At 42.1% G+C, this 18,814-nt stretch overlaps 1 protein-coding gene across 2 annotated transcripts in view; it reads left to right on the forward strand.

The window, feature by feature from the left end:
- The window catches only part of gnal (G protein subunit alpha L), a 70,710-nt gene that overhangs the window by 43,232 nt on the left and 8,664 nt on the right, over positions 1-18,814 (forward strand). For both annotated transcript variants that reach the window (XM_022255227.2, XM_022255226.2), the window contains exons 6-10: positions 9,275-9,329; positions 10,077-10,150; positions 11,258-11,316; positions 12,376-12,496; positions 16,978-17,108. In XM_022255227.2, the coding sequence (XP_022110919.1) occupies positions 9,275-9,329; positions 10,077-10,150; positions 11,258-11,316; positions 12,376-12,496; positions 16,978-17,108 (440 nt within the window). The remainder of the gene's footprint in view (positions 1-9,274; positions 9,330-10,076; positions 10,151-11,257; positions 11,317-12,375; positions 12,497-16,977; positions 17,109-18,814) is intronic.

An 18,814-nucleotide genomic window follows, 5' to 3' on the forward strand; every position in this document is an offset into this window, starting at 1 on the left:
CAATGAAACTTGCTTAGAAATTTTAGGCTTTGGTGCAGTGGCTTTATTACAGGCATAGATTTACATTTGCAGAAATTCCTTGCTGACCTGTGAAATACATGTACACCGAGTGTTAGCATTGGATTCACTTCTATAGTAGGCGGAGATTCTCTGCTTTTATGGCAAGCAGAGCTGTTAAATTGGACCCTAGTGGTTAAGCCTATTGAAGTAGTAAGTAGAATCTTGAATCATTCAAATTCTGCGTAACAGAGCAGTGATTTGTTTTTGTTTTTTTGTTTCAGGTTATGTACTGTAGGGCACAAGTAGGTGGGACGCACATACCATATGTAGAACACAGTGCTGAGATTGGATAGTTGCCAGCTTGAAAATGGTCCCCAGATGGAGGGGCAGGGCCCACTGAAAGGTCCTTCTCCAACTCCCACCGCTTGATTTCACCAAACCTGACCGTAAAGACAAAGGGAAGCAAAATTCTCCTCATTCTCTCGAGTCTCATATCCATCATGCTATCAATGGGTGCTTACAAACCAATCAACTGCAAAATGTGGATAAAGTTGTCATATATGTACATGGCACATTTGATGTACATGTGCAGGTACCTGGGTGCACATGTTCATAGCACATGCATTAGTCATTTGGGGCAGCTACATTTAGCTTAGAGGTCAACACAAAAGGATTATCCTGGGAAGCCTAGACAACATTAGACACCCAAGCAGCCTGCTGTCCCAGCATCTATTTTTAGCCTTTTTTTTAATATCCGCCTGCACCAGGATGATAACTGGCATGTGTGGGGGAGAGTGTTACAGCAATGGCTGGCTCGGATCATTTTCACCGGTGGACCAACGTCACCCATACATGCACATGTACGTGTCATGACATCAGTGCCAGTTTGTATCAATGGGAGAATGCGCAAAGGGCCGAGAGAGTGAAAGGTGGACTGAAAGTGGAAGCGGTGTGATCACAGTGTACCCATGGTTTGTGCACGGTTTGTGAAGGGGAGAAAGGGCAATGTATGCATCTGGGTATATATGAACTCTGCCTGCACTCGGATTTATAAATAACCAGCCAGGGATGGGGTAACCAGATAGGTGGTATTGGTCAATTGAGCAGTTGTAGGGCAACTGAGCTGATCTCCAGTATCTGCTGAACATAGACCATAGAAATGTTTCTGGGCTATTGTAGCGTAACATTATATGCCATGTTAAACGTGAAGTTTTCGCACACTTTTTTTTCTATTATTAGTGTGTGGGCTGAGTGTTTTTGGGAGGGGGAAATTTAGCAAATTAAGTTGTACGTGTACTTAGTGTACTTGCTCACAAATGAATTTTTTTTTGTGTGTCTTTTTTTTTGTAGGCCCATGAAATTTGTTCTTTTTTACAAGAAATAAAAAGGGTTTCCTCTTTCCTATTCTTTTGTGTGGAGTACCGATGTGGCGGTCTCAGCTGCCTCCTGGTCTCAGCGGTCCCCCTTACCAAATATGGTAAAAATAAGTCATGCAATCTCTGCGCACAACAACGGGAAAGTCGTCCCTTTAAGTGGCGTGCTGAGCAGTGCAGTCCATGCATGTACTGTGCATAGGCCTACACCGTCCAAAGATAATAGCACCGCTTATAGTAGCGTGCGAGTTAGTCATGCAGACATCTCAGCACGGAAGACCAACGAGACCATGCTTGTGTTGTGCTGAAATGACCTACCACGTCAGGGGGGACCGCTGAGACCAGGAGACAGCTGAGACCGCCACACCGGTATGAGGATGAATAGATAATGTCCTCGTACCTCAGGTTTTGGCGAGACAATAATTAGATTTTCCAGACATTCTGAGTGATGGACTTAATTCACAGAGAGTGTATACATGTACATGCAGTTTACCGTTGATAAAAATACCCAGAATAAACTGTGCGTAAACTTGCTTCGGTGTTTCAGATAAAAACCAAAATTTGGACTGCCTTGTTTGTACTGCATTCGTAAACGATGTACCCAATTTCCAGTCATGCGTAGTACAACATGTGCCTGACAACCACAACAGTGTGAGATGTGCATTCTGCCTTGGTCACACAACAGAACTGTTGCTAATGACAACAGTAACCTCCCCCCCTCCTCCGCCCCCACAATCAATATCCCGTAGATCGATGTCAGGCAGGGCTGCCGTGGAAGGGATGGGAGAGTTAGGGAGTGGTGCTGGCATGATTAAAAGGGGGAGGGGGGATAAGAGGAAAGGGAAGAGGCTCAGCAGGACAAGATCCCCATTAAATTAATGAACGGGCAATAGCAGCAAAGGTAATGATACATTATCCTTTACCTTCCAGTTCAAGGGCAAAGGTTTTCACATGGTCAGCCCACTTTGAAGTGCTTAATGCATGCACTCTGTATGCCATTTGTGTGATGGCAACGATGCAAGAATTGTTCTTCTCTCCTTAAAAGGATTCCACCACACTGTTGCCATGGCAGTAGATTTTTCTCGACTGCAAATTATAAAGCACCCACCTTCCTATTATAAACAGTTCACGGCTGCTGTTGGGTTGTGTAGACTCAGTTTTTTCTTGGGGGAGTGTTTCCACTTCAGGGGAAATGGGCAGAATTATCTTATTAATGGGTGCCACAGGTCAGTTAGGGAAGGGACTCTACTCAGCCATGCGGAGATCTTCTTTTCATGACAGACTGCGCATACTTGCGCATCTGGTTCAGAGATCAGACTAGTCATTTCATTGAATCTGTTGCGCATTCGCGTAGACACCAGTGAATTGCTCGAGTGTCATTCTGGCCTCTCTCTTGTTCACCACAGGGGGCGCTTATTCACCAGAGCAGATAACAGTTTGCAATCATTAGAAGCAGAAGTTTTCCTTTGACCAAGCCATTTTTCTTGATGCACTTTTAAGAAATTAATTATTGTCCAATATACAGGTGTATCTGCTTTCTGGCACTCATGGGGATGATGTGTAGACTTTCCATCGATTAGCCATTAACACTTGACATATACATGTAATAGGCCCTTGTCATGCCCCTTGTTAGATGAACCCATGCAGGGATTTTAAAATGTTGAATATAACATCCGATGAATATTCATGAACCAGGAGTTACAATTAGAATACGTTTGCATGAATGATGCATAGCAAATGCTGTTAAACATAAAACCAGAGCAACAACAGGAAAAGTCTGGTACATGTGCATGTGTGCTAAGTTTCTGAAAGCTTTGATGGCCATTGACCTTTTAACGTGTGGTGTTACCCCCTCCCCACCAACCTCCATACCCCACCATGTGTGGGAGAGCAGGTAATTTTCTCAGATCTCCAACAGCAGGATTACTGACTGTTAATCCCTCCTGTAAATCCCCTGTCTGAAGACACCTTCAGGCAGGGCAGACAGGGACTTTCAACGGAGCTCCCCTGTCCAATCCCTCATTGTGAAGGTGCCTTCCTATTCAGGGGCCCTCAGCCATATCCAGAGGAGACATTCCCAACAACTGCCCGAGTCTGGAAGTGTTAGGTCTCTTGTTTGCTCATGTGTCCCCGGTTGCTATTTTTTTGTGAATGGGGTTTAGCTCGTGTGGGGGACTAGCGGGCCTTGAAGGACATCCAAGTGGCTGGCTTCTGTCCCGATCTTTTGTCTGTAACAAACCAGGCAGTGTGTCTTTTTCTTTGTGTTTAAGAATCTATCGAAATTGGAGGCACGTGAGGAGAGTATCAGCTGTCTTGTTTTCTTGTGCTAGAAAACTTCCACTAAATTTCCAAGTTATAAATCCTGAAAAAACAGGTCTTCTCTTTGATCTAGGTAAACTTACATGCATTCTCAGGTATTGGCACACTACATGTATGATGATCTTTCAACATAGATAATGATCTCTGGATCATAAATGCATAAATGGTATGAGTTAAGAGTACTGGTTTTCTGGCGTTGAGTTTTACTCCTAATGTTGAAAACTGTACTTTCTTGTGATGAACGCATTGAGCCAAAGACTCCTGTTTCCAGGAAGTGCTCCTGCGCACCTTCCAATGTGCTTTTTTTCTTTAGTGAAACCTTTATTTTGAGTCCTAAGGCATCTTAAGGGAAGACAACACCTAACACCAGCTAGCTGAACAATGTTTGAAATACATTCAGGTTGAGATGCAGTCACCCGTATTTCATTCCACGAGGATGCGTTTTTTATTTTGACTTGTTTAATTAGAAATCGCACATGCATGTAATTTTAACAATAAAAAGTCTGCTGGCATTAGAAAATGTTGATGCCGTTGGAAACAGTGTGAATAATTAAAGAGCAGAAATGAGGTGACAACTGAGAGAAGACTTCAGCCAACTATGTGCACTTCCTGGTGTCTTGTTATTTGATCCAAATGTGTGTCAGGTCATTGTGCCCATGTACCACTTGACAGTTGTTGACGTTTTTCTGCAGGATAGGTACATGTACATGTATGCAGCGCATAGTACCCCGGGGCAAAGTGTTATGCACTCCAAGAGGGTTAAAAATAGTGTGTCCTGAATCACAGCAGTCCACAGTCTTTTGCCAATAAGTCATGACCATAAATGATTATGCCTGTTAAACAGTGCACGAAGTAACTGAAGTCACTACTTGCAGTAACTGCCGGACACAAGCAGTTGCCGTGCTGAGTCTCAAGTGCGCGTGTAGGTTCTCCAAAGTGTACACAACTACTAGCAAAATATTTGAGGTTGACTTGCACAACATAATTAAGTCTGGATTGTTTTCAGACCTACCATGTGGCTATTATCGACCAGTGAAATTGCATTATCCAAGCACATGATACAAGCACAAGATTTCCCAGTACCTTTCTATATAAAATACAATGATTCAAACCACCTGATGTCAAAAAAAAGAAGAAACAATAATAATATTTTGATTCTGTTTATGCGTAGTATGGCGCTGAGTACTGAACAAATGTCTGATGTGTTACGCATATAGGATCTATAGCTTAGAAACAGTGTTTCTTCAAGGCTGCTCTTGGACTGTGGCATTCCAGATGTACAAGTACACGGTAAAGAGCCGTTCATGTCCATATGATGGTTAACACAGTCATCTTTGGGATAAACATATTTCATCACAGTTTTTATCCTCCGTCACGGTCATGAACAGGTTATTTGGCTTGTAGGCATATTTTGTGAAATCTGCTTGAACAAAGGGTGCCCATGGTTATCAGTCACTCTATTTCATGTTTGACCTGAGAACTGCATGCGGCAGTATTAGGGGTACCAGCTTGTGGGCGTGGACAGGGTATGCATACTATGGGCTGGACTTCGCTCTCCTTGCCCTCAGCTAAATTACTCTGTCATCATAGACTTTTATGGAATTTGGTTTTGTGTTTTTTTAAATACTCTGTCGATTCATTTGTGAGTACAGGTACTCGAAGAGGGCATAGGTCAAGGAAAGGATCCACAACCTTCATGCCAGGGCTGTATGGTTTCATGGCCTCACTAACAGAATTCTGCACTTACATGTACCACCATTCAGCACTTACATGATGTAGATCGCACGAAATCTGTGTAATCCCATTGGCTTAGGAATTTTGTTCTATTCCCGTCTGCTCCAAGTACAAGCACCCTTTCTGTGCACCCGGGGAAGGCGTTATAGTTGAACGCAAACTGTTGTTTCCCAGCCTCATGGATGTCATTTCCACATTGTAAAAACATGCCTTCCCTTCTTCCTTTAGAGTGATTCGGCTCAGAATCTTCACTTGATACTGACGTACACACATTTATAAACTAAACTTTGTGGTTAACCCCTGTACTTAAAGATTTCAGGGTATTGCAGATAATTTGTAGCTGTGCTCTACTGGCCTCAAATCGGCAGTTGCCACCAGTACCACCTGTTGACTGTTAGGGTGACGCTCACATTAATAGAACGGATGGTAACTTCTGAAAAGAACTGTCCTCTTTTTTGGGCTCACAGATGGGATAGGAAAAGTCTTAGTGGAAGCAGCTGTTGTGTGGCCCTGTCTTGGCACACAGTGTATGGTCTGGGCTCTGGAGGGCCAAGGAGACCTTTAATCATATGAATTAATTTTAAAGAGTTGGTCGAGTTGGGAGTCTGTTTGATTTTTTTTCCTTGTTTTATTTCCAGTGACCTCTGATATTTTTTATTTAATATTTTACAGGTCATTATAATTATTGGGTGACTGGCCAGTCAAATGTTATGTTAAAACCCTCAGACAGATTACCTTATTTCCCCGCAAATGTGTTGTGTAATCAATATCTGCAAATGTTGAAATGTCATCTCATTGACAAGTTTCTAGATAAACCCAGGGTTCCAGCTTTCACTCACCTTTGTCATCTATTGGTGAATATTTACTAACTGTGGCAAAAGAAAGTGCTAAGAAGTTGGTGAGAAGCAAAGTCGCATTTTGCAATTCATGAAAAGTAATTGGCTTCAACAACTAGATCTAGACGAAACTACCTTATTATTTAAAACTTACCAGTTGGAACCTTTCATTCCAACCACTGAACTAGGCAGAAGTCGGTCAGTGACAGCACTGTAGATAGTCTCCGAAAGCCTTCAGAATCCTGCAGTTGTAGGAAATGGAAGGTCCTCCATTGTCAAGTTGAACATGAGATGTATTTTTTTGAAAATTAAGTTGTCATTGTAGATGGGGGCAAAATGGTCACCCTTGTCACTTGTCACTGTGGTATCAACGTACTGTGTTTTGCACTCGTAGTATCACGACCTTGAAAAACCCAAGCGAGAATATTAGCCATATTGCTTTATCTTTATGTCTTGATTCTTCAAAAGGGCATGTTCTGAGTGAAGCATTGTCACTTTTGAGCCTGAATTTCAATTTCGATTGCCTCCTCAGCTAATCAGTTTATTTTTAGCCTTCAGCGGTGCCAAATTCGATAGTTTTCAAAGGGCAGGCCGGCGTTCCATCGAATTACCATTCGCTGGAGTTTGGTCCTTTTTCCCCTTTTGTTTTGTTAAGGCTTGTATTTTATTCTGTGAAAGTAATCTTTCTTCTTCTTTTAACTACTGGGAGGGTTTGTTATTGGAGCTATATTTGGCCATAGTATTCAATACATGATGAAATTATCCATTGGTTTTTGTTGTGTGTGTCTCTCACTCTTCCGTTTTGTATTTGCACATGGAGCTGAGATAATGTATTTTTACAGCATCCATTGAGCTGTCCTGGTCAAGTTGATCAAGGATTTGGATCAGCAAGCTTTTGCACACGTGTTTCAGTCTGTCGATTTCCTCATTACATCATGAACAAAATTAAATGCCGACCTACACTAAATAAGCGAATGATTCAGGTGACTTGCCTTCTGTTGGTGAATTAAGAATTGAGGCAAATGAGCGAAGAAATGAAGGAAGAATGAGTGGACTCATTGTGCCAATATAACTCATAAAGTAGCAAGCACCTTGCGTGAAAGAGTGTTCCTTCGTGGATGGGATGGAGTGTGTAAAGGTAATTCCAAAAAGTAAGGGTCCAAAAGTGTGACATTTTGTGTCCCCGTTTCATCTGACCTTTTCTATTTGACACGGAAATGTCACTGGAATTGATTTCAAACTATTAGTACATGTATTTGTTTGGCACTGGCAGGTAATTTGCATCAATTCATCACACTTTGAAATTCAAAAATCTGTTCTGAACTTACAAAATCATATGTCAGATTTGACAGGGAGACGCACACAAAAAACGGACCCCTAATTTCTGGAATTACCCATGAACTGTTGTGGTCCATATGCCAAATCACTTGGGAATTGGGATAAAATGAATGTAGACAATATCCCCTATTCCGATGAATACATGAAATGTGAATACATGGTGAATGCATAAAATTGCATAAAAAAGCATTTGCTTATAAAGCGTCCAAGATGTACACTTTCTAAATTGAGCAAGTGAAGTCAAATATTTGCTCATGGATGCACACCGTCACTGTGCACACATCATTTTTTTCTTTCGTACGTAGGAAACTTGTTTAAACACTATGAGTAGATGTACAAAATAACTGCACAGAATGAAAAAAAAAAGCTTCAGTGTGTTATCTGAGATAGGCATTAACCATCAGCAAATCATCTGAGTATGTTGTATTTAGTCTTATGAGCTGATTGCATTCAGTTTTTAATTCCTCCTTTCTCCATCTGAGGGGAGGTTTCTAGGCCCCCTTCTTCCCCCTCCCACTAGTCTGCAGGGTGCCCTACCCTTCCTCATGTCATAATTGCCGTCGGCTATATATAGCTCAGCCGTGCTATTTATAGCTGCACGCTCCATTGAAATGCAATCAATACTCGCCGTCCATGGGCTCTTCTATCCCGACAGTGTTCAGCTTGTCAGTGTGTGTGTATTATATGTGTGCTTGTGTGAATATATGGTGTGGTTATCTTGTTGGCTTGAATGACTGTGTGCATGTTTTATTGCGGTTTGAACAAAAAAAAAAGAGGCTCACTATGCAATTGAGCCGCAATCCTGCTGGTAATATTGGGCCCTTGCTGTTGCCTTGCCTTCCTTGCTCAGGATGAATCTGAGTCATATAGTACGGCAGGGATGGGCAAGGCTCTTGCATAATTCATGACCTTTTTTTGTTTCATGTCTGGTCACAGGCTCTCATCTCATGACCTTTTAAGATTTACTCCAATATCAGTTTCTGGAGTTGGCAAGCAGTCTTGTAACTGAAGACGAGATAAATGATGCATACCGATATGGTCCTTTAAAATAATTATTTAGAATAAAAGTGTGCACTAGCCCCGTTCAAAAGAAAAAAAAATCCAGCACTAACTGCAGCGTCACTTCAAATAAAATTTCAGAGATATTTTGGATATTTTTCCCTGTGGGCTTGGTTTCACGTACAGTACTGTACCTTCATTGTGGATCTGAATGTGCATATTCCAATTTTTCAATTGCAAAACCAGCACCATTTTTTTTAGGTTTTGAAGGGGCTGAAAAACTGAGAAATTCTATGCAGGCTGTCTCTGGTGTGATGCTAAATTTGGGGGCACATTGCATTCTTTGAGGGGGAAGGGAAATGATATACAAATGGCCCCTATAATTATTCTTTTTACATTTAAAAGTGAAAATTTCTGTGGGGGAAGGGGTTGCCGTGCTTGCTCCCCTTCCCCCACAGAAATGAGATCTGCCAATAAACACAGGAGACAGAATTGCAAAATAATGGCTTTTTCATAATAGACATCTGCACAGTCAAATTGTATTTTCATTTTAATGTCAGTACTGGCCTGTCCATTGTATTGCTCAGTACAGAATTGTGTGCAACAGTACGCTTCATTTTCTAAAGAGGACACCTTTTGTTTTCTCCTTTCTCTCCCATCTCATTTTCTCTGCAGTTTTTTAAATAGAGTTGATGATATTAGCCAGTCAGATTATAGTCCAAGTGAACAGGTGAGTTGACCTTTGATTTTCTCCTCTTCCCTCATCCTTCCCCGCTCCTTCCTTGCATGTTTACCGACACGGCTGTTTAAAAACGCTGGCAACTGCATTGTGTATTGGCAAGCACACGACGAACAGTGTGTCATGTCTCCTCTGAATGAAGTATATACACGTCTGAAAAGTGTATTTGAGGAAATTTGCATAGCCACCCTTCCCCCCTACCATCAGATTTCACTGAGTTTGCAACATTCCAGTTTGACATTTGAAGTGTTGGATTCTGAGGATAGTCACTTTGTGTCTTTAGTCTTTGAATGAGTTTGGCATACTGATAATATTTGTTATTGTTCATATTACCAACATCACTACATCTGTTGTTACGTAAAGTTTGTTTTAAACATGATTTTCTCAAACAAATCTTCAGGCTCATTTGCACTCCACATGAAAGTAATGCATGAATTTGTGATGTCGCAGCAAATTCTTGATTTGTGTTTTAAAGAGAATGCGTTGCAACCCAGGAAAAGTTGCGCTGGAAACGTTTTGTGACCTGCAAAGTTCCCTTTGCAGTTGCATTTATTACATAAAGTGTGAGCCTACTTTTTTCAGTAAGTTTTTGTCATGAGAATCTAAGTTCTGCCCATAATGTCAGCGGCAGTGTCCAGGACTGGCAGGATTACCTACAACAGGAAAAGAAAGACACACAGTATGCTATATTTACGTTGTCTTTTTTGAACTGTTCATCCCTTCTGTACTTGTTCCCAGGATATCCTTCGGTGTCGTGTTCTAACATCGGGTATATTTGAAACGAGGTTTCAAGTTGACAAAGTAAACTTTCAGTAAGTATTCCCTAACCCGTTCAAGTAATCCACATAACAAGCTGTACACATTCCAGCAATTTACTAAAGGCACACAGAAGCTGTACTCTGAAAACTTGTTGTCTTCAGGTGCTAAATTCTTGGGGAAAGACACTGAAATAGTGAATATGTGTAGTTTGTTATTTACAGTTCTTTATTGGTGATAGTGTATATATATTTATAATCATGACAGATTGCTGGATCAATGATTCTGTTCACTTAACCCTAACAGTCCCGAATGCTACAAAGTACTACTTAGTAGTAAAATGTAATACTCGCATTATTATTCTCTGAAGCCGTAAAATACAATAGAGAAGACAATGTAGCATACAGTGCTGTGGCACTATGAATACATAGTTTCATTGTTCTCTGTACGAGTAACAACGGAATAAACCTAGCCAGAATAGTAATTTGTAGCACTAGGTCCTTCAGGCTCAGATTGTTACATAGTATTTTGTAGTACTGAGTACTCTAAGCCAAACAACGCCCAGTACTGTTAGGGTTAATGTAGACAGCCATATGAGCCAATTTGGTATTTCAAAAAGCCAAGGTCTTTTGGGAACAAAGCGCGCACGTGAGTTAATGTATGGCTGCGCTGATGGGACAGATTATCGTTCGCGCATGTAGCTGTTCATGAATAGCCTTGTACTGTGCATGCGCAGTGAAATACCGAACTGGCTTATTGTGCATGCACATGACGTTGTGCATGCACAATAAGCCAGTTCGGTGTAGAAAATATTTTCTTCTACATGCGTTGTTTGTACATGTTTTGAGAGCTGCATTGCGCAAACACAACATGGATTGTGGGAAAGTAGTGCAAAATGGAAAGAAGAAGGGGCCTTGGGTGTGGTTAGTTGGACCACCTCTTTGAGGCTGGTTTGACAAGTTCAGCCGTCAGATCTGTCCAACAGTTTTGCACCAACGTTTTTACACGTCAATTTGTTAAAGAGTTGCTCCGTTCGGAGTTAATCACCCAAATAGTGGTCCTAGCTGCATGGATGCCGACTTTTCACCTCAAAAGGTTGTGGCAGGTTTAACGCAGTAGTTTATATTTCACATGTGCTTGCTTTTGATGGTTTCCTTTTGCAGCATGTTCGATGTAGGAGGACAGAGAGATGAGAGGAGGAAGTGGATCCAGTGTTTCAATGGTAAACAGTGACAAAATTACGAGGGTAGGGGCGTGGGCAGACATTAAAATGTGCCAGCCCACTCACTGACTGTGGTCATCCAGAATCTGCATTAAGATGTGTGATGACATGTGCTTGTTTGTTGGACAGCATGGCGCTCATACATTTTCTGATAGTCATACAGAAGGTGTACATGACTAGGCCTTGAATCATGAAGAATGCAATGCCAAAAGAAAAAAGTAGGGACTGTTCACAGCTTATGCTTTCAGTTCGGTTTTGGATGATCAGGTTCCTGCCACAGGGAAGTGCTTTGTTTGTGCCTATTCAGTTGAAAATTGGACCTTCATTCTGCTCCAACTGCACAAACTGTTGTGTGCATTCAGTGTGTCCTTAATTGATTGTCATGTGTAGACCCACTGGGCTGTTTAGCTGATTACAATTTGAAAGCGTGGGGGCTACTTCTAGTCCAGAGGGAAATGGCTTGGTTTCCAATCTCTTCATTTTCATTCCACAGCTCAGAGCATGTAAGGCAGGAACCAATCTAGACCACTTACATGTACCTGGCATGTGCTGTTACTGGCATTTTTTTACTACAAGTGTCGTACGTGTATATTGACAGTGATTTGTCACATCCATTCAGATTTAAATACTTAGGTACATAGAACATAGTCACCAAAATTAACCTTATTCGTAAGTCGGTCATATTGAAAATGAAAGCAAAGTTTTCATTTTTGAACTTAGGGGCATCATTGAAGAAATGAAATTAAATTTCCTGACAAATTATAATCTGAATTATAATTTGTGGTAAAACGTACAAGTGGTGTTTTATGCAAGATTAAAAAAAAGAAAGAAAGAAAGGCTTGAAACACCCAAAAATCCTAAAATAGTCTGATACCATCTCATTCAACAGTCCCCAATTCAGAGAATAGATATGTGGAACAAGATAAAAAATGGCTTCCTCAGAAATAAGGTCTATTGCCCTGTTCACTTATCCTCCACTCCTATCTTTGTGCCAACATTATTAAAAACCCACTCACACCCTCTTTCTCTTCACTGCTTCCTCCTCCTCCCCCAATGCAGATGTGACAGCCATCATCTTCGTGGTCGCGTGCAGTAGTTACAATTTGGTACTGAGGGAAGACCCCAGTCAAAACCGCCTCCGAGAGTCTCTGGAGCTCTTCAAGAGTATCTGGAACAACAGGTTGGTCTCCAGCGTAGTTCAAAAGTTGCTGAAAAATTTGATATTGGGCTGTACACTTGAAGTGAGATGAACCCAATGCCAGGTCCAACTACATTAAAGTCATTGATTGCACTCCCTTGTGCTGTTTATTGGATCTGAACCCACCAGCCAACCCTTGCAGGAATGTAGTAGTTGAGTAGTGACATCTTGCACTTGTGAGCAGATTTTGGGTTCGAGTCCCACCTGAACAAGCTTGTGACTGTTTTTCTCTCAAGAGCATTTGGGAAGCATTGAACACATAGTGCTTATACATATTTGCAACATCAGTGAAATGGTAAAATCTAATATTAAAACTAAGCTGAGTGCTCAGCTGGTACTTTGAATCTGAATTTCTTGCTGCACTTTAAATAATGCACATATGGAAATGGCCAGCTAGCAGCTGCAACATTAAGTTCACTGTCTGGAAACATTTCTGGACCTGTCATCAGTCATTCATAGGACTTTGCATAGTTTAAGTCTATAAATATCACATCCAGTGTGCTATTTATGGCAAGCCATTTCCAGAATGCCTTGCCCATTGGTTTGTTGCTTACATTTCTGTGCATTCTGTATCCAAAAATACAGCTTAATGATGACAGCTTCTCAGTGGTTGCCAAAAATAAATTAACGGGGATGGACCCCGCCGGGTTAATGAGGACAAATTTTTTTTAAAAGATGGCACTGTAAGCTGGTATGTTGTTGGTACTGATAATTTGTTCATGATGATCCAAACGGACTTCTGAAGCAAAATATTTACATGTATCTGGAACTCATAAGTGATGAAATGATTGAAAGTTTGTTTAATAGCGTTTCTAAGAGTGTCCCTTAATGTAGGCTGAAGTTAAAGTAACCCAGTCACAGTCATTAATGTGTCCATTCATCAGACTGTAACTGCTGCATCCTCTCAGTCTTTCTCCGTTTCTTCCATTTTTTCCCCGCCCATCCACCGGCTTTGAGTTTTGTGGTCACAAAATGTGAACTGCGATAACGCCGTAAGACACATCAGTGTGTCTTACTTCTGAGGAGAGGCAGCAGTGTCATGACCACTTCTCGTCAGTGCTGTTTACTGTTAAGATGGAGTGGCATTTAACCCTTACCAGCTGCGTCAAGTGAAGAGTTTAAGTTGTCTGAGCTGGTGCAAGCTGGTGCCGGCAGGTTTAATTAGACCAACGGGCTGCTACCAAAAGAAAGACTAACTCTCAGCAGGCAAATATTCGTCGGCATATATTTTGTCTGCAAATGGGACCCCCTGAGAAAATTGTCATGCACAGCTCAGCCTGGTTTGGGTCGCTGCACTTTGTTTCACCCCTCTCCATCCTTGACGACGGTTGACAAGACAGGCGGGAGGACTGGATGACATTGTAAAGATTAGGAACAGGTTGGATGAGTCATGAGTGAAAAATTGGGGCCAGGACGTTCCTGGTACCTAGCAGCAGACCCCACAAGCAAGGGGGATAGCGCGCAGAAGCCGCCAAGCTCTCCGGTGAGGACCGGGCTTAGGGCCAAATCCGGAAGGGTGTCAGCTCTTCACGTACACAGTTCAGGGGATGTCGCTGCTCCTGTGTTTTCATTCAGGGATAACATATATATTCTCCATGCTCCTCTGTTGTTGATCTGTAATTATCCCCAATCCATTTTCACCCATAAATGGTCTTGGCAAAATGTCAGCAGAATCTCAGTTTTTGGACAGCGGGGATAGAATGGAAAAGCCAAGGGGGTCCTCAGCTGCATGTTGTGGGCAGTGGCTTTCTCCCCCGGGCAGATCTTGGCAACATTTCAGTTTAATCTGACGGCACTTGTTTAAAGGAAGAGAGATGTCAACTCAACTAGAAGGCAGTTGTCATGCTGGCAGAACTTCTAAGTCAGTGGTTTATGTGTGAAGTACATAATCCCAGAGACAGAAATTCTTCATGTTCTCACATTTCCCTTTGCCACATTTGCTGAAATTATCATAAAAAGTGAGCTTTCAGTGTATTGTTTGGTTTATTGCAGTATTTTTTGTTTTGTAAAGGCACTAGAAGAAACATTTATGCACCATACTCTGCTCTGACTGATAAGCGTTATTAGACTGGTCTCAGTCCTATCCTTTCTGCAAAATTTATAGGCAACAGCTCCAAAAATCCTACGCACAGAGAACCGTAGTTTTTGACCCGTCTCCAAACAGAGTTGCCCGTGGTCCCTTTCCATGGGTCCACCAGGGGTGCAGTTATGGCACAGCAGAGGGGATTGTTTGCCAAGCTCTTTATATGCAGAGGCCCAGGGTGAGATTGCCCAGTCATTGTCATCGATGAGTCTGTTCATTAGTCAGCATCTTCCATCCAACTCTAGCTGGGTTGTAGGGAAAGCTAGCACATAACCAAGAGGGAGTGAGGCTCTGGAATTTATTTAAAAATTGCATAAAGTTGCTCAGCAGGAAGCAGGTTCGAGTGTCGACCATTTGTTAACCACTGGCCAATTTTCCCTGCTAACGTGTGCAAAAAATGCATCTTGGCAACCAGGTAAAATGGACCAGTGGTTGACAAATGGCTGCCGCTCCAACTTGTACCGAGATGCAGTCGGGCTTGTAAAAGTTGCCAGTCCAGTTTCCAGTTTGGACTGTTTTACTTTTTGTGACTGGTTCTCAGCTCCAAGCCATCATTGTTTCCTGGGTAGAAACTTGGTGCTCAGCATGCCATGCCATTGCGGTAATTTCAGTCTTGGACACCATAGCCTTCCCCTTTCACAAATTTCACAGTTAGCCTCCTGTGGACAGATCTCCTGGCAGAAATATGGCAGGATCATTTGTCATTGTGCCTGTCAGTGGGTAAATATGGCACAGCCTTGTAATTGCGAGCATTGTGTACCTAACTGCCAGCCAGTGTGGTTCGCCATTCTTCACGGTTGCCACCGGTAAATACGGAATTATCCATTTGTCAGCATTTGGGATGTGCGTGCAGACACTGTGCTTGGCTGCCATCTTAGAGGATATTCACCTGTTCTGCCACTGCGATATTGGGTATAGGGCACTAGACAGGCTGAACAGGGTAATCCACTTCTCCCAACGTAGAGGAAGTCATCAAACATGGGAAATGCGCTTGCCATCCGAACCGACTGATATGCATTACAATTTCTTACAAATTATGAGGGCGTCGTGGTCACCATTCAGGAATTACCTAAGCATTCGAAACTTTTGCTAAGCAGCAAGGGATTGCCAGCCAAGAAGTCATGCTGTTTGCATTTGCTGTGTCCATTGCTTCATCTCGGGCTGAAATATCTTCCTGTCCCTTTCCAGCCAAGGGTAAAACTGTCCTCTGTCCTCTCCCAGGAAGTTTTTTTTGAAACTTGATACCCCTTGGTGCTATCCGAGGCCATATGTATCCACCGCACCCAGTGTTGTAGATGGAAATGTGAAGACTTCTTCACAAGTGTTAAAGATTAGGGTAAAAGTGGGATTTCAAAATTTGAACCAGCAACACATTGCTTGTCCAAATTTGTTTTGTCTGTCTTCAGGACAGATGGCTAGACAGGACACTGCCTGTGTCTGGCTCTCAACTGATCCTTGTTTCTGCCGAGCAATACCAGTTTTTCAGTGCCGTAGGGTGTTCAATACCACCAGAGCACATTTTCCTCCTTTGTGAAGAGGCTTGGCACATTGGAAGTATGGTTTCTGCTGTCGTTAATGTGGTTGGAAAATTAGTCAACTGCTACTCCAGTGCTGTTGTCAGGCTTGGCTTCATTGTTGAACATCTTGTTAGATTTCATATCATTCAAGTAGACCTTTATACGTTCATTGGGAATTGGCAGCGCACAAGAACAAATTCTTGTGTCATCTGCTGTTAGTAGTTGTACGTTATCTATAACTTGTACATGTACAAACAGCAGGTTCCTGTGTAAAGCACCAGAGGGATTTCCCACTCACCACGCAGCAAAATGGACTTGCCACAGTCTTTCAGGTGACAGATCGATAGTTACTGGCATGGAATCTGCACCGTATAAAAATCTTTGCAGCTATTCGCCTCAACCACACTAACTGTATTGCTTGTAAAAGTGTTTGTATTATTCATTGGACATATTTAAATGCAGTTGGTTTTTCGATTGTTGCTGCCACTCCAGAGGACAAATATTAGGCAAAATTAATACTTGAAAATCCAGTTTGAATGAACGTTTCTGTGCTTTGGAGTCTTCTGCCTATAATGGAACGAAACTGCTGTAATATTTTTGCAATCTTGGCAAGGGAGAAATGAACCGTCGGAAGGTTTGTTCACTTCCCTTCATCAATAACTGACTTGATCTGTCTTGCTAAAGACTCATCAATGAATTATCAAGTTGTTAAAATGTCAATACTGACCTATAGATAAGTAAATGAAGACACTTTTTACTGTATTATGTGTTCCAGTTTTTCTTCTAACTCATTTACCGACTTCCCTTCCCTTTCCCCATCCTGTTTGCTCCCTTGTCTACCATCCTGTTTCTTATCCCTCCAGGTGGCTGCGGACAATCTCAGTCATCTTGTTCCTCAACAAGCAAGACCTGCTGGCAGAGAAAGTCAAAGCGGGTCGTTCAAAGATCGAGGACTACTTCAGTGAATTCGAGCACTACACCATACCCCCAGATGGTGAGGTTGCATGCAATAAAAACTGATAAATTTTTTTTTTAAAAACTATTTCCTCACGTCAGCATTTTTTTTTGAGGGAGAAAAGAAGACCTGAGGATTTTGCATGGTGGAGACGTCTTTTGTGAGTGAGTTTTCTGTTCACAGTGTGGTTCTGAGAGAATGATTCCATTCTTTGTTATAATAATAATAATAATTTATTCATTTATAAAGTGCAAATTTCATATAGATATGTTCAAATGCGCTGTACAATAAAGACATTAAGCTTGGAACAGTGAATACATTTAAAACATGGTTGAGCCGATGGCATACAAGGGCACTTCGGGCAGCCACCAAACGACCCACATTCACCAACATCAGTAAAGGGAGACAGTAAGAAGCAGTTACAGTTTTAGAGGTGGGAGGAAAACCCCAGAGGAATATTCTGTAAAGTAAATGTGACTGCCACCATGTGACTGCCTAGTAAAACCCACAGAGTCAGGTAGGGCCTGAAACCCAATCCACGTGGACTGGGCCGGGAATCGAACCCTGGACTCACAGAGGTGGAAGGCGAGGAAAGAACTCCCTTGCCAACCTGACTCCCCAACGTGGCTGACGAACAGGGCTCATTGTTTCCAACAATGAGCCCTGTTCATCTACAGAAGGTCAACAAAGCTGCTCAAAATATTGATGTAACCAGCTCTTCTCCAGAACCATACAACTCACACCATGTGACTGCCATTAAAATATCTATATGTAGTTTTGAGAAGGTCTGTCCTGTCAGGTGTTATTTCCCAAAGATAGTGCCGAAATATTTATGTTCAGATGGGTCCCTTGAATAAAAAAAAAAAGCTAATTGCATGCATAGCTTCCTGCTGAGCAAAATAATGTTACAAAGTGGTCGGTCACAAAAGGCTCAGGCAAACAGAAGACTAGTCCACACTTCTGGTGACTTCAGACATCTTCTGAAGGACCTGTGAACATGGGTAGGCCCTCACTGTGCTGTTGGAAAGTTTTCTCTTGTTAGGCAAATGAGAACCAAGTTCTAGGGACTTTTTGCAGTCCTCACAATGTTTTTGGTCCCCGCCCAACTTTTTTTTTTGGGGGGGGCCATTTTATAAGCTGCATGATATATTTTTGCGGTATCTTCTACCAGTTCATTATTTTTTTTGGCTTGGATTCCCCCATAAAATGAAACTGGGTACCACATGCCAAGGCCTACAAAGGTTCAAAATGTGGATGTGAGCGGCAAAGTTAGCATGCGTACCTTCCCATGGCTGGCCGGTCATTAGATTATCGTGTACTGACACCAGTTTTTGTTTTCTTCCTTTGGCGTCTGTCCTTGGCTTCATTGTTGGGGGAAAAATAACACAGTTAACCCTGGTAAATCCTTTCATCTTGCTGTCAGAATGAAATGCATGCTTGAAACAGTAGACGGAGTGTACCGTGTAGTTGTTGTCACTGTGCTGTAGTTCTTGATCCCCTTCCTCTTCCCTTTGCTCGAGGAGACCTGATACGACAATTTCCTCTTGGAAAATTCACGCTGTCAAGTTGTCACTGAAGAGTTATTTAGATATCGTCATTCACCCAGATGCTGAGTCTGAACAATTTTTTAACAGACTTCCAAGAAAGGTCGTGCAAATAGTGAACTCACGGAAATGTCCTGGCACTCGGGGCCTCTGGGAAGTCTTGCCATTTATGCGGAAGGACTGGAAGACTTTTTGTTCTCA

Source organism: Acanthaster planci, linkage group LG06 (genome assembly GCF_054643075.1).
Source record: "Acanthaster planci isolate LZ-2023a linkage group LG06, COTS_SCS, whole genome shotgun sequence".
Lineage (NCBI taxonomy): Eukaryota > Metazoa > Echinodermata > Asteroidea > Valvatida > Acanthasteridae > Acanthaster > Acanthaster planci.